This window comes from Salvelinus sp. IW2-2015, linkage group LG2 (genome assembly GCF_002910315.2).
Source record: "Salvelinus sp. IW2-2015 linkage group LG2, ASM291031v2, whole genome shotgun sequence".
Lineage (NCBI taxonomy): Eukaryota > Metazoa > Chordata > Actinopteri > Salmoniformes > Salmonidae > Salvelinus > Salvelinus sp. IW2-2015.
Window position 1 is genome coordinate 12,587,825 of NC_036839.1, and position 14,727 is coordinate 12,602,551.

General features: G+C 41.5%; 1 protein-coding gene across 1 annotated transcript in view; it reads right to left on the reverse strand.

The window, feature by feature from the left end:
• Positions 1–288: 288 nt before the first annotated feature.
• Positions 289–14,727, reverse strand: part of LOC111974507 (activin receptor type-1C) — a 29,219-nt gene continuing 14,780 nt past the window's right edge. Inside the window, exons 3-9 of the mRNA XM_024002240.1 lie at positions 12,143–12,394; positions 11,398–11,628; positions 11,081–11,248; positions 10,163–10,319; positions 9,446–9,570; positions 4,771–4,901; positions 289–3,309 (exon numbers count right to left, since the gene is read on the reverse strand). Of these exons, the coding sequence (XP_023858008.1) occupies positions 3,184–3,309; positions 4,771–4,901; positions 9,446–9,570; positions 10,163–10,319; positions 11,081–11,248; positions 11,398–11,628; positions 12,143–12,394 (1,190 nt within the window). The 3' untranslated portion in view covers positions 289–3,183. The remainder of the gene's footprint in view (positions 3,310–4,770; positions 4,902–9,445; positions 9,571–10,162; positions 10,320–11,080; positions 11,249–11,397; positions 11,629–12,142; positions 12,395–14,727) is intronic.

A 14,727-nucleotide genomic window follows, 5' to 3' on the forward strand; every position in this document is an offset into this window, starting at 1 on the left:
TTACTTCCTCCATTTAAACGGACAAATCTGCTGTAGTTGTCAAGTTAGCTGTCAAGTCTTCTGAACCACAGTACATTTATGAATCATTGCAGAGGATAAACGGATGACATACATAAGAAATTGTCATTTCAGGTAAATGATCGAAAATGAGAGGGAAACGCTCTCATTCCGGAAGATCAAATCATGCCCTGATTATATTATAATCTGTCATGGGGAYTTACACATGACAAACAAATAAGGTTTTAAAGATATTGAAGAAAAATGTAATTTTCAATTAAATGTAGTTTATTGACTCACCGTTGTCACATATTTATAATAAATAGTGTAAGACTGAAAGACATATTGACATAAGAGACCCATATCTGAATTCACAACACAAAATAGTTGCTCTTGTCAAGAGAAAGAATGAAGCTAATTCWTTGGAGGGTGACATTTCTCAACGTAAAACCTTCTTTAGAAAACTAATATCACATTCCCGGAGCAGGCAAAACTTCCAAATTGTGTCATACACAATTTTCAAAAGATATTTGACCAGAAATTACAGAATTAGTCTCTTTCCTTCGGAATGACAGATAGTCTATAGAAGCAAAACAATTCCACACATCATCTTGAGCAGTGGTCAAACATTGATCAGACTGTTCAGTTCCTCAGGGAAACCATGACAACAAAAGCACAGCTTAATTTCCAATTAGACAATTAACATTAGCTTGCTTGTCCACAGGATACAGGCAGAGCACTAAATACTGCAATGTCAATATATATTTTGTTAACATTTGTCAATATATATTTTGTTAACATTTGGGGGAAATAATTACACATATTAAAGTGAAACGGTCATTGTTTTTACGTACAAAACATAATTGTAACATTGACTTAATGATACAGCTATATGGGCAGCAGAGCAGCAAGCCTGTAACTATGTACACCTATGAAGCAACTGCAGATGCTACATTGCCCATTGTACTGTACAGACAGATGCTGACTTGCATGAACTACAAAGATGTTAAACAGCTCAGGGCTCTATTCAATCTGTATCGCTGAAGCGTTCCAGGTTATGAGATCCAAAGGTAAATTCCGATTGAGCCGACATATGCAGCTTTTACCGTGAATGCAGTCTTCGCTAACGCGGGAACTTTGCCTTCAGATTTCAATCACGCTGTAACTCTGAACTTTAGCGATCCAAATTCAAGAGCCCTTATTTGCATAAGCAAACAATATAAAAGTAAACAAGAACAAATCTACATCAGTCATTAAAAGCCAAGTGTGTTTTTCTAAACAGCACCCTTCTTAAACAATCTCAAATCGCAGGCTTTGTTTAAGCAAAATGACACCACAGGCAATACATTGGCAAATTTCCAAACATACATTAGCAAAATGTCTGTGTGATATACACGTCGTATACCTCTGATTGAACTTGCTGCAGGCCTACACAAACAGAGCACCAGGCATGCCATGTTGTGTACAGGAGACACCCACAGCAGATTTGTCCCCGTTCCTAAACCTGTTATGGCAAGGGTTTACAAGCCAAGTCTGACAATGGCATTAGTGTTCACATAAGCAGCCTGAACACGGCCACTGCTCAAACTCACGGCTGTCTTGACTCACTGAAAAATCCCTCTTTAGTAGACAAACAAAAATATTTGGTGAACAATTTGGTCTTTTTTTGTGTTTGCATATTATCTTGGGTAAAGGGTGTACTGCTTTGAGTACATTATACCAACAATGTAGTAAATGCTGTACTTTATTTTTCTTTAAACAGTGTATGTATATATTTTCACATTGGCATTTCATAGGGTCCCTACATATTGTAGCATTCAATTAAAGGCTTTGGATATAACAATATTTCTATGGAATAAAAGTCTTTCCATAATTATATCTATATATTAAATATATTTAAATGTTTTTTTCTAAAACTTCTCTCTTCTGTAATATAACAAAAGTTGTGCTTCACAGAGAAGATGCGATTGTTAGGTGCGTGTGGATAGCGACATCCGTTTTTTCACTTTTATTACATTAATGATATACACCCATTGATTCTTAAAGAATATAACTTGTAAATGTCTCATGAGCTAAGTAAAACTGTCGTAGCACATCGAAAACCAAACAATGTTTTACGCCATTGTTTGTAAACAGTGCCATTGTACACAAATACTGTATATCCTCAAAGCATGGTTAATCCCAGAGATCCTATTAAATCACTATTCTTATTTCAACTATTAGTATTCTAATTCCTAATGATATGGTTAATACTATAATATTGATATCATGGATGGTCAGTCCTTGCATCTATAGCTCTGTCTATGAATTTTAGAGTAGTTACATTTCTCCAGCCCCATCCCTCAGCTGTTAACCAAAATAGCGGCGGATGTCCACTTTGTCATTGTTGTTGTTAGAACTGCAGATTGCCCCTTTAATAATAACATATTGTGATATACAACATCTTGGACTTTTTTACTTAAATACAGAGTATAGTTGATATAGGCATTATTTTTCAAGTCATATACAAAAATATATATGGATACGAAATAGAATAGGGTGGGGAGGGGGCAGCACCCAAGTAGCAGTTATCTTTATGGATGTAGACCTTGGGTGTCCTTTACTAATCAGGCATAGCAGTGAGTGCATTACTCGGTAACATTTACAATCCTTTTTGTATGTTGCCTACTGTTGCCACTACAGTACATACACTATTATATGGCATGAAGCATTCAATGTGCAACTTCAAGCTTTGGGCACTTAAAAACATCTGAGGTAGCAGAGACAAATCAGTACATTAGAAATCATCCATTGTCATCTAAAAAGGTCACAGGAATTTCATTTCCTGTTCCTTCTTGATTGGGTGATGCAGTTCCAGTCACACACTGCAGGGCAGGACAGGAGTGTTCCCTGCTGGGTAGCAGCAGTAGGCGCCTTTGGCATCACAAGCTGAGAATGCACACTGCTGAGTCGTATTCATTAGTGCACAACACAGCAAAAAATAAATAAAAAATGAAAATTTGAGTTTCTTATTTGACAAATTCTGGTAGACCCCTCCCCGCTCCGGTCTGTTTTATTGTTTGGTTTCTAATGAATGCCACCCAGTTGAGMGTTTAGTGCTTCAGTGTAGTCCAGGGGATGGTTTGCTCCCAACTAATAACAGTACATTGGACGGGGGGGGGGCAGCCAGTGGGCTAGCTTACCTAGCTAATCTTTGATGTCCTTGAGTACAGTCACCTGAGAGACGGTTTTCTTGACCCTCAGTGCGGTGAGCCGAGCTGCAGCATTGGCGTACCAGCACTCGCGCATCAGCTTGCCTATCACCCGCAGTGCCTAACGAATCAAGAGGGATTTTTATCAATTAACAGGCCCAGATTTGACATGGTCAGACCAGACTTTATGGTAATATAGCACAGGCTCTTATCCAGAGCGACTTACAGTAAGTGCATTCAACTAAGGTACAATGCCTTCAGAAAGTATTCATACCCATTGACRTATTCCACATTTTGTTGTGTTGCAGCCTGAATTKAAAATGGATTCAATATTTTTTGTTCTCACCAATCTACACACAATACGCCCTAATGTCAAAGTGAAAACGTGATTTTAGAKATTTTWGCAAATATATTGAAAATACAGAAATATCTAATTCACGTAAGGACTCACACCCCTGAGTCAATACTTTGTAGAAGCACCTTTGGCAGCAATTACAGCTATGAGTCTTTCTGGGTAAGTCTCTAAGAGTTTCCACACCTGGATTGTGCAACATTTGACCAATATTKTTTTCAAAATTATTCAAGCTCTGTCAAATTGGTTGTTGATCATTGCTAGACAACCAATTTCAGGTCTTGCCATATATTTTTTTATAGATTTAAGTCAAAACTAACTCAGTCACATTCACTGTCTTCTTGGTAAGCAACTCCAGTGTAGGTTTTCCCTTGTGGTTTAGGTTATTGTCCTGCTGAAAGATAAATTCATCTCCCACTGTCTGGTGAAAAGCAGATTGAATCAGGTTTTCCTCTAGGATTTTGCCTGTGCTTAGATCTATTGCGTTTCTGTTTTATCCTGAAAAACTCCCCAGTCCTTAATGATTGAATTAGGGACCTTAATGATAATTGTATGTGTGGGGTGCAGAGATGAGGTAGTCATTCAAAAATCATGTTAAACACTATTATTGCACACAGAGTGAGCCCATGCAACTTATTATGTGACTTGTTAAGCAAATGTTTACTCCTGAACTTACTTAGGCTTGCCATAACAAAGGGGTTGAATACTTATTGACTCAAGATATTTCAGCTTTTCATTTGTAAACATTTCAAAAAACATAATTACACTTTGACATTATGAGGTATTGTGTGCAGGCCAGTGACAAAACTTCTCAATTAAATCCTTTTAAATTCAGGCTATGACTAAATGTGGAAAACGTCAAGGGGTCTGAATACTTTCCGAAGGCACTGTAGGTAACACAACCCCATATCACAGTCAACGCAAGTAAAAACTTCTTCAGAAACAGCAMTTCAATTTACAGAGGTACAATTCAAAATGCTAGCCAAGCCAACATACAGTATTTACCTTATGGCACTGTAGTGGTAAAGCAAAAAATAATAAAACATTCCAGTCTAGGGTTGTAAAATTCAGGTAACTTCACCTAAATTCCCAGGCTTCCCGGTTGGAGTATTCACAGATTTACTGCCCATTTACTGCTGATTCCAGGAATCTTCCAACTAGAAAAACCTGGACATTTTGGGGAAARGACCGGAATTCAGCAACGCTATTAGAGTCAGAATCCTATCTCACCTCGCAGCTCTGCCACTGGTTGGGAATGTTAGGTCTCAGTTTCTGGTCACAGACAATCTTTCGCATGTCCTCCACCGAGGGATCTGAAGACACCATATCATAGTAAGGCAACTGAAAATCTTCTTGAAGTCCTTTGGGAAAAAGACACACGTTTTATCATCAGTTCCGCGGCACAAATGTACCTCCATGAGTTCCACGGCAATATTAAACATTTTGTTTATTCACTATCAGTGGTAATATAATGATTCTTTAAAAAAGGTCCCCAATAGTGAAAATCATGTTTAAAAAAAAAATCAAATTTGATGATATTTGGATGAAAACAGTTCATATAGTAGGTTGATCCAAGTATGACAAATGATTGTAGCTGGTACATTGAGAAAGTTGATCATAAAGTTAGTTGTCCCCCCCCCCCCCCCCTGTAAGTAAGCATTTCACGGTTAGTCTACACCTGTTGTTTACAAAGCATGTGACAAATAAAATGTGATTTGAACGTTGTCCACATAAGGATCTGCAGTGTGTATAGTATTTGTAATTTACCCCTGAAAATCATATTTTGATACAAAATCACAGCATATCCCCCAAGGAAAAGAAGGGGGATATCCTGTGAAGCCTGTGAAGACAGACCAAAGTAGGGGGGATATGCTGTGAAGCCCGACCCAACATACTATAAGTCATAGTTATTCATTTCAAATCAATTGAGCATTTCAGACACACACATTCCAAATACAAACATTGAAAAGTTTCAGCAAAAAACTTGACAAAATATTGCATATTTCAAATTGAGTACTTCAAAAATGCCAGAATACACATTGCAGAATGAGTAGATCACTACATAAACGAATTGAGAGCATCATAACTCACTACTTAAATTCACTACCCATTTAACAAACATTTCCCTTTTTTTTAAAAAAGAACAGGCTGGGTAGACAGGATCCTGGATCTCATCTTCAATGTCAGCCGTGATCCAGCGCCGTATGTGAGGAAGCTGTGTGAGCTGTCCATCCCAGGACACCTGTCTGCCCGGTGTGAGAGGCCTGATAAGGAGGAGGCCATAGCTGGATTTGTGTCCCGCTTCAATCTTGGGAATGACTGAAGCCAAGTGGGTGACTGAAGCCTGCTTGATCAAAGTGGGGCACATGGACCCCCCTGCTCTGCATCAATCCCTGGTTGTTAGTTGCATTTCCTAAAGCCTGAGTAATCCACTTTTATGTGATATCACATTTTGTTACTTTCCTTTTTCAAGCATTCGGACGGGAGATGAGTGTTACAAATTGTACAAGTCAATGGGGTCCTGCACACTGTAGGATGGCCCGGGTGCCTACACAGTGCCTTGCAAAAGTATTCATACCCCTTGCCGTTTTTGTTGCGTTACAACCTGTAATTTAAATTGATTTTTATTTGGATTTCATGTAATGGACAGACACAAAATAGTCCAAATTGGTGAAGTGAAATGAACAAAAAAAACTTGTTTAATAAAAAAATTACGTAAAAGTGGTACGGGCATATTAATTCACCCTCTTTGCTATGAAGCACCTAAAACCTGTCAAGCAGCAGAAGGGCGCATTTACCAATGTACTATAGCTGATAAGGCCTAATGTTTACTTTGCAAGCTACCGGTAGAAACTTTGTAGTTGCTAAACATAGCGGTAAGTAGACCTAACAAAGCCAACTTCGCTAGGTAGGCCTAACATTATCTTATCCCCTTTTCAACATTGTGAGTGTTTAATCACAATTTCTGCTGACAGACATTGATTGATGGACCACGTCAAATTGGCTAGTTAGCTAATAACAGATCACGTCCATATGMCTAGTTAACAAGCTAACTTTCAGGGGATAAACTCAGCATAAAAAGAAACGTCCTCTCACTGTCAACTGCGTTTATTTTCAGCAAACTTAACATGTGTAAATATTTGTATGAACATAACAAGACATGAACTGAACAAGTTCCACAGACTTGTGACTAACAATAAATGGAACAATGTGTCCTGAACAAAGGGGGTGTCAACATCAAAAGTAACAGTCAGTATCTGGTGTGGCCACCAGCTGCATTAAGTACTGCAGTGCATCTCCTCCTCATGGATTGCACCAGATTTGCCAGTTATTGCTGTGAGATGTTACCCCACTCTTCCACCAAGGCACCTGCCAGTTCCCGGACATTTCTGGGGGGGGGGGGGCACTAGCCCTAGCCCTCCGATCCAACAGGTTCCAGACGTGCTCAATGAGATTGAGATCTGGGCTCTTCGCTGGCCATGGCAGAACACTGACATTCCTGTCTTGCAGGAAATCAGCCATACTGCTGGTTCTGTGCGTGGTGGCATTGTCATGCTGGAGGATCATGTCAGGATGAGCCTGCAGGAAGGGTACCACATGAGGGAGGAGGATGTCTTCCCTGTAACGCACAGCGTTGAGATTGCCTGCAATGACAACAAGCTCAGTCCGATGATGCTGCGACACACCACCCCAGACCATGACGGACCCTCCACCTCCAAATCGATCCCGCTCCAGAGTACAGGCCTCGGTGTAACGCTCATTCCTTCAACGATAAACGCGAATCTGACCATCACCCCTGGTGAGACAAAACCACGACTTGTCAGTGAAGAGCACTTTTTGCCAGTCCTGTCTGGTCCAGCGACGGTGGGTTTGTGCCCATAGGTGACTTTGTTGCCGGTGATGTCTGGTGAGGACCTGCCTTACAACAGGCCTACAAGCCCTCAGTCCAGCCTCTCTCAGCCTATTGTGGACAGTCTGAGCACTGATGGAGGGATTGTGAATTCCTGGTGTAACTCGGGCAGTTGTTGCCATCCTGTACCYGTCCCGCAGGTGTGATATTCAGATGTACCGATCCTGTGTAGGTGTTGTTACACGCGGTCTGACGCTGCGAGGACAATCAGCTGTCCGTCCTGTCTCCCTGTAGCGCTGTCTTAGGCGTCTCACAGTACGGGCATTGCAATTTATTGCCCTGGCCACATCTGCAGTCCTCATGCCTCTTTGCAGCATGTTCACACAGATGAGCAGGGACCCTGGGCATCTTTCTTTTGGTGTTTTTCAGAGTCAGTAGAAAGGCCTCTAGTGTCCTAAGTTTTCATAACTGTGACCTTAATTGCCTACCGTCTGTAAGCTGTTAGTGTCTTAACGACCGTTCCACAGGTGCATGTTCATTAATTGTTTATGGTTCATTGAACCAACATGGGAAACAGTGTTTAAACCCTTTACAATTAAGATCGGTGAAGTTAATTTGTAAAAATCCAACTATCTTTGAAAGACAGGGTCCTGAAAAAGGGAAGTTTKTTTTTTTGCTGAGTTTAGATGGCTAGACTATATTTGCTTTGCTTATATGGTGGTGAGGACAGTAGTCCTACTGACAACTTCAACGGGACGAGGATCAATTGATGTTTACTGATCATGAAAACTATGCAGTTAKATGCTGTATAACTCTGATGATAGAGATAAATGTGGCATAATCTGAAATGGGAAGTTATGACAATGCTCTTCAAGAGGTGATGATATTGAAACCAAATAGTTCTAACATTTAACAATCCCTTGAAAATGGCACGTAGTTGTCATTGGTTTTAGCAGAGCTGGTGGTCAAATCGAACACTGCACCATATCATGACGTTTTATTGATAATAACCCATGCCAGCAGCATACCACCCTGCATCCCACTGCTGGCTTGCTTCTGAAGCTAAGCAGGGTTGGTCCTGGTCAGTCCCTGGATGGGAGAGATGCTGCTGGAAGTGGTGTTGGAGGGCCAGTAGGAGACACCCTTTCCTCTGATTTAAAAAAAATATCCCAATGCCCCAGGGTAGTGATTGGGGACACTGCCCTGTGTAGGGTGCTGTCTTTCAGATGGGACGTTAAATAGGTGTCCTGACTCTGAGGTCATTAAAGAGCCCATGGCACTTATTGTAGGAATAGGGGTGTTCACRCTGGTGTCCTGGCTAAATTCCCAATCTGTCCCTCATACGGTCACCTAATCATCCCCAGCTTACAATTGGCTCTTTCATCCCCCTCCTCTCCCCTGTAACTATTCCCAGGTTGTTGCTGTAAATGAGAATGTGTTCTCAGTCAACTTACCTGGTAAAATAAAATGGGCTCAGAATAACCACAAGGGTATTTTAAAAAGCTGCCAGTCAAGGTGTGCTCATGAATATAAACTCCCTGACCACTCTGCCTGTTCTTTCAGGCTTCCTGATAGTTAGAGATGAGAGAAAAAGGTACAACTTGATTCAATTCTGAACATTTTAATAGTGTAAAATGGATGTTTTGTTCTTTCAAAAGGCAATTTTTCTTGTGCTGTACCTTTAATATTTATAAAATGACGAATCACTGAATAAAGTCATTTGAGTCATCTACCCAATAAACCAATAACTGCATCAGTCACTGCTCCAGTGTAATTTATTTCAGTGCATTAGCTGCACAGACTGGACACTTCCATTCCATTTGCTTAAGGTTGCTTTTGTACTAACAGTTAAATAACTTGATCTGTGTCCCAAATGACACCCTATATAGAGGTTCCCTGGTCAAAGTAGTGTACTATACAGGGAATAGAATATTAGCTTCAGCTTTAAATAGTATCATTTCTAGGAGTGTATTAGTTGCACAGTCTGGGGATTTCCATTTTATTTGCTTCAGTTTGCTTCTTTTTTTTCTTCTTAAAAAAAAAAAAAAAACTTACCCCTGACGGAACACCTCCGTGCCAGTTCCCAGAACACCAGGCCCAGGGAGTAGATATCGGCCCGCTTGAATGACTCAAAGCTGCTCATATTGATCGTGTCATCCAGCAGTTCTGGTGCCATGTACCTGCCGGGAGGGAGGATACACTTGTTAACTCCTAATTAACTGGGTTTTAGGGTGAGAGTCAACAATGACGCATCTGTCCTTTAGAGTAAGAAGACTCAATGTCCTGGCAGAGATACACAGATGGGCAGCAGGCACACAGAGATACACATAGTCAGTTTATTATTATAGATACAGGGCTCCATGTGAGCTGTGGTCCAATCKTTCTGTTAACAGTTTACAAGCAAAGCATATGGTGGCCCTAAAAAAAAAGGAGCCCTGAATGATGGAGAGAGCTCGTGGAAGGGGATACCTGTCGGGTTAGCCATCAATTTCCTAAACGAAACGAGGGCGAGTGATGTGAGGTAAAGACTTGGTATGTGTACCAAATGGCACCCTATTCTGTAGTGCACTACTTTAGACCAGAGCTGTGGCATTTGGGACGCACACAAAGTCAATGTGAGACCTTCCTGATCATCGGCCCAATATTTCTCCCTCCATCTCTCTAAAAGGACATAAAGATTAAATACTAATAATTGAATAAGTAGATTAAAGTGGCCAATAAACATGCCCATGCCCTTCTCTCTCTTCTCACAGGTAAAAGCTGCCTAGTTACCTCTTTGTTCCTACTCTGTGATTGGACGGTATGTCGATGGTGTTGGTGCTGGAGTCGTGTTTCACGGCCAATCCCAGGTCTGCTATGACGGCTGTCCCATTCTTCTTCACCAGGATGTTTTTAGACTTGATGTCTCTGTGGGCAATGGCAGGTTTCCCTGTAAGACAGATCCCAAATCAGAGTTATATTACATGTCATTTCAACTTGCTAACGTGACACATGGGGTTTGCTGTCACTGTTGTATGGCCCTTGCAAAATAGATGCCCAGGGCTAAGAATAATAGATTAGATAGATAATAGATAATAACACATTACAATACAGTTATACTTCATGTCAATGACTTGCTAACAGGATAGATGTTTGTTTTCACTGCTTAATGACCCTTGCAAAACAGAAGTCTGGTGCTCACAATCGATTAACAGTAGTACTGTGTAAACATTTGACACAAAGAAAACCCATTCAGAATAAAATACCGTATGTGTTACACTGCAACTATTGAAGTAGGGTTTTGGTTGTGAATGTGACAAGGTCACTACAGCAAGTAACTAGCGACACAAAGAAGCGTGCTTGGGAAAGTYGCTAAGAATAACAAAGTGCTCCACGAAAGAGGGTTTTCTGCTGTTAGTGCTTCGTACAGTAGGAGGCCCTCACCTAGTTGCAGTGAGTAATCTTCTGACCTGTGGTAAATAAATACATGTGAATCCTGTGGGATGTTAAATAGATCATCTATAGCAGGAATGGCATCATTGTAACGCTAGACTGACAGATACACAGGTCTGCAATTGTTACTGGATTGGAGGCTACTATACTGCAAATAAGAGCCGAGGGCTTGGTATATTTATCTGTGGAGCTGTGGCTAGGACCTGGGAGCTGTAGTGCCCGATCTAGGCAGAGAGGATTGCGGTGCCAGTCCCTCACCCTGAGTGCCAATGATCTCCATGTGGAGGTGTGCCAGGCCGCTGGTGATGGACAAYGCCAGGACGATCATGCCGTCCACAGACACTGTGTACCTGTTCAGGTAGTCGAACAGAGAGCCGTGCTCGTGGTACTCTGACACCAGCCACAGCTGAGTCCAAGAGCCGTTATCTGCAATGCAAAAACAGCAAAGGGCATGGTCATACACCTGAGGTTAGTGTACGCGTACAGTCCTATTGAGAACGTTGGTCTCACATGGTCAAAAGTAGTGCCCTTAACGAGGAACACGGTGCCATTTGCCCAAATGTGTCAATAAGTACCTTTGTTATCGGCTGCGATGAATCCCAGGATGCTCTCGTGTCGGAGCATGATGGTCTGGTAGATCTCTGCCTCTCTGAACCAGGACCTCTCGTCTCGAGATGAGAAAATCTTCACCGCCACGTCCTCACCTCGCCACCTCCCTCGCCACACCTCCCCGAAGCGGCCCTTCCCAATGGTCTCCTGCAGCACGATGGTCCGAGCTATTGTCCYCTGTACCAGCAGCGGCAGCCCTGTGAAACAAAAACTAAAATCAGTTGAATCAGGATTTCATGTTATATTTTCTTTAACCTTTATTTAACTAGGCAAGTCAGTTAAGAACAAATTCTTATTTACAATGACAGCCTACCCCGGCCATACCCGGATGGCGCTGGGCCAATAGTGACGCCTCTAGCCATGAGATGCAGTGCCTTAGACCGCTGTGCCACTCGGGAGCCCTCGGGAGTTACAACTGATCTGCCAGGAACATCATCTAATTGAAAACTCTCTGAACTCGACTTGTTTCTCTCACTTTCTGCCCATTGTGTCCATATCAAGCAAATAAAATGATGTTCAATATTAAAACATCAGATTGATTCAAAACGCTACACTCACCATGAGGTCTGTCTATCAGAGCGCCATTACCTGCTCTCCTCTGGTGTGGGCCTAAATGGAATCACCATTACAGACCCATTGACTTGAAAAGGGATGTCCGTTCTAGTGATTCTATTTCTATGACTGTAAATGCATTTGTAGACTCTCTCTTACCGGAGCCTGAGCCGGACGTGCTCATGTCATAGATGAGATCTTTAATACACTTGTCGGGGGACATGAGACTCTGGTCGTCCAYGGGCTCCTCCACGTCATTCTTGTGGGCCCTGTTGTAGGCACAGCGCTGGCCCTGCACCACACACACCCCCAGCAGYATGCTCACACACAGCAGGGCAGAGGGAACCAGGATAACCGCTGCCAACTCCAGCCTGCCCCAGCCGGGCTCCTCCGAAGGCCTCTCAACATAGCCTACACAACACACAGAAGCATACACACCATACTATGTATTCAAAAACAGAGGGCCTCATTCAGTAACAACAGATCAGTAGATTAAAATGTGCAATGGCCCACACATTTGTGATATAAGATTTTAAAAACGTGGATGGAGAATGTTTAGGGATGAAAAAATATATATACTTCCTTAACTCAAATAATACAACAGCTAATACTTCTCATGATCCCTATGCCCTCTAGTGGTCATTTTCAACTTGATTCATTAACCCATTACTACCAACAATGTACAGTACGTCATGTAGTAACATACTGTACCAGCTTGTGGTCAAAATATGAAGCTGAAGAAATCTCSCCAAAAACAAAGGCCCCATTCTGTTCACCAGCAGCTAACAATGTTATGAATATGGTTGTGTCCCAAATGACAACCAAAGGTAGTGCACTARCTTTGACCAGAACCCTATGGGGTTGCCAGTGTCATTTACTCCATGATCATTTAGTCAGACCGAACCTGGCATGGGTGCTATTCTGCGTTTGACTTGCCAAACGATGTTGTGCGTTAGTATGAACACAGAAAGGCTCAGGCACCCAGGCTAGACAGAAAACCATACATCCAGAAAATGAATACAGCCCTTCAGCTAATCTAAATCCTCTCAGATCCTGAGAAATTTGAATTTGGCAGATGCAAAGTTAGGTTTGCAATTAAACACGTTTCTAAAAGACCTGTTCTATGCCAGATGTTCTCAGGCAAACAGATTCATCAGCAGCACAAGATACAGAAGCAGGGTTTTACTGGCCATAGGTTTTATAAGTTCAGCTTGTTTTACCAATAATACATTCCATGGAGTCATGTACAGACTGCAAAATGCATCTTGGCGATAAGTATCTAGACTATGAATCACTCAACATATGACATGGCTCTGGCTGTACTGCCAGACATATACAGTAAGCCTAACTTTGTGTCGTTATTTTTGGAAATGAATGAGCACTGACTGAATGACATTTATGCAAATGTCCTGGAATTACCATGGGAATACTAAATTATTCAAGAATAAAAAAGCAATGAAGCAGTTATTGTTCAAAGTTGGAAATAGCCTTAATATCGACAAAACAGAAAGTGCCGTCTAGAGCTTAAGTGGCGTCATGTTATTTTGACCTGATGGTCTTATCCCCAATTACAGCAATAGTCTTTGAGTGTCCTCATCTAGTAAGATGTCTTGCAACATTGACAGGGTGAGAACTGTACACAGATTCAGATATGTGAACACGACAACCCAAGTCAACTATTTCATAACACGTCTTTCCCTTTTACCTAAAAGCCTTTCTACCACACGTCCAAGTAGAGCAAAGCAAGTCACTCAACGAAGCACACAAAACAACAGGGGGAAAAATCAGTCTCTAACCTCCATTGCCCTACTGGTGAAAAGATTGAATGTTTTTCAACATGCATAGCAGTTGAATGCACTTGGGACATATCTACTTCCCCATATGCTTTGAATAGGCCACTTATCTGTGTCTAATGTTGGGAGGCTACTTTGGGGGTGGCATGTGTTAAGGCAGCAATCTCAAGTCATTCATCATTTTTTGACATATTCAAATATTTGTATCCAAATCACAATATCTCCATCTCAATATCTACGCGACGGCATGAAAACAACGTGTTCTTAAGACTAGGCAAATTTCTGGAAATCAACGTCCTCGGTTTGAAATAAAGAACAGTCATTATGACAAGAAATAGAGTCTATAGAACGGTCCCATTCAAAACATTGATGACATAATGGGTGGACAGGCAGCCATTGCTAGCGTACCCATAGAAGCTAGATCATATATTCAATTTCTATGCACTAGGCAGATACAGCATTTTACATGCACAGAGCCATTTTAGTATAGATTTCAAACATAGTGGGCTAAAGTTAGTGGGCTAAAGTTATCTCATCTACCCTTTGAACTTTCAGTCATGTGCTCTAACCGGTTACAATAAGATCCATAAAATGATCTAAATGAGCTTGTTTCCACGTGATCCATTGACGTCAGCTTTATATATACACACACTACCGTTCAAAAGTTTGGGGTAAAAGCAACTCCGGGATGCTGGCCACCTGACAGGTGCGGCATATCAAGAAGCTGATTAAACATCATGAGCATTACACAGGTGTACCTTCTGCTGGGGACAATAAAATGCCACCTTAAAATGTGCAGTTGTCACATAACACAATGCCACAGATGCCTCAAGTTGAGGGAGCGCGCAATTGGCATGCTGACCACAGGAAAGTCCACAAGAGCTGTTGCCAGAGAAATGAACGTTAATTTCTTTACCATAAGCTGCTTCCAACATCGTTTTTGAGAATTTG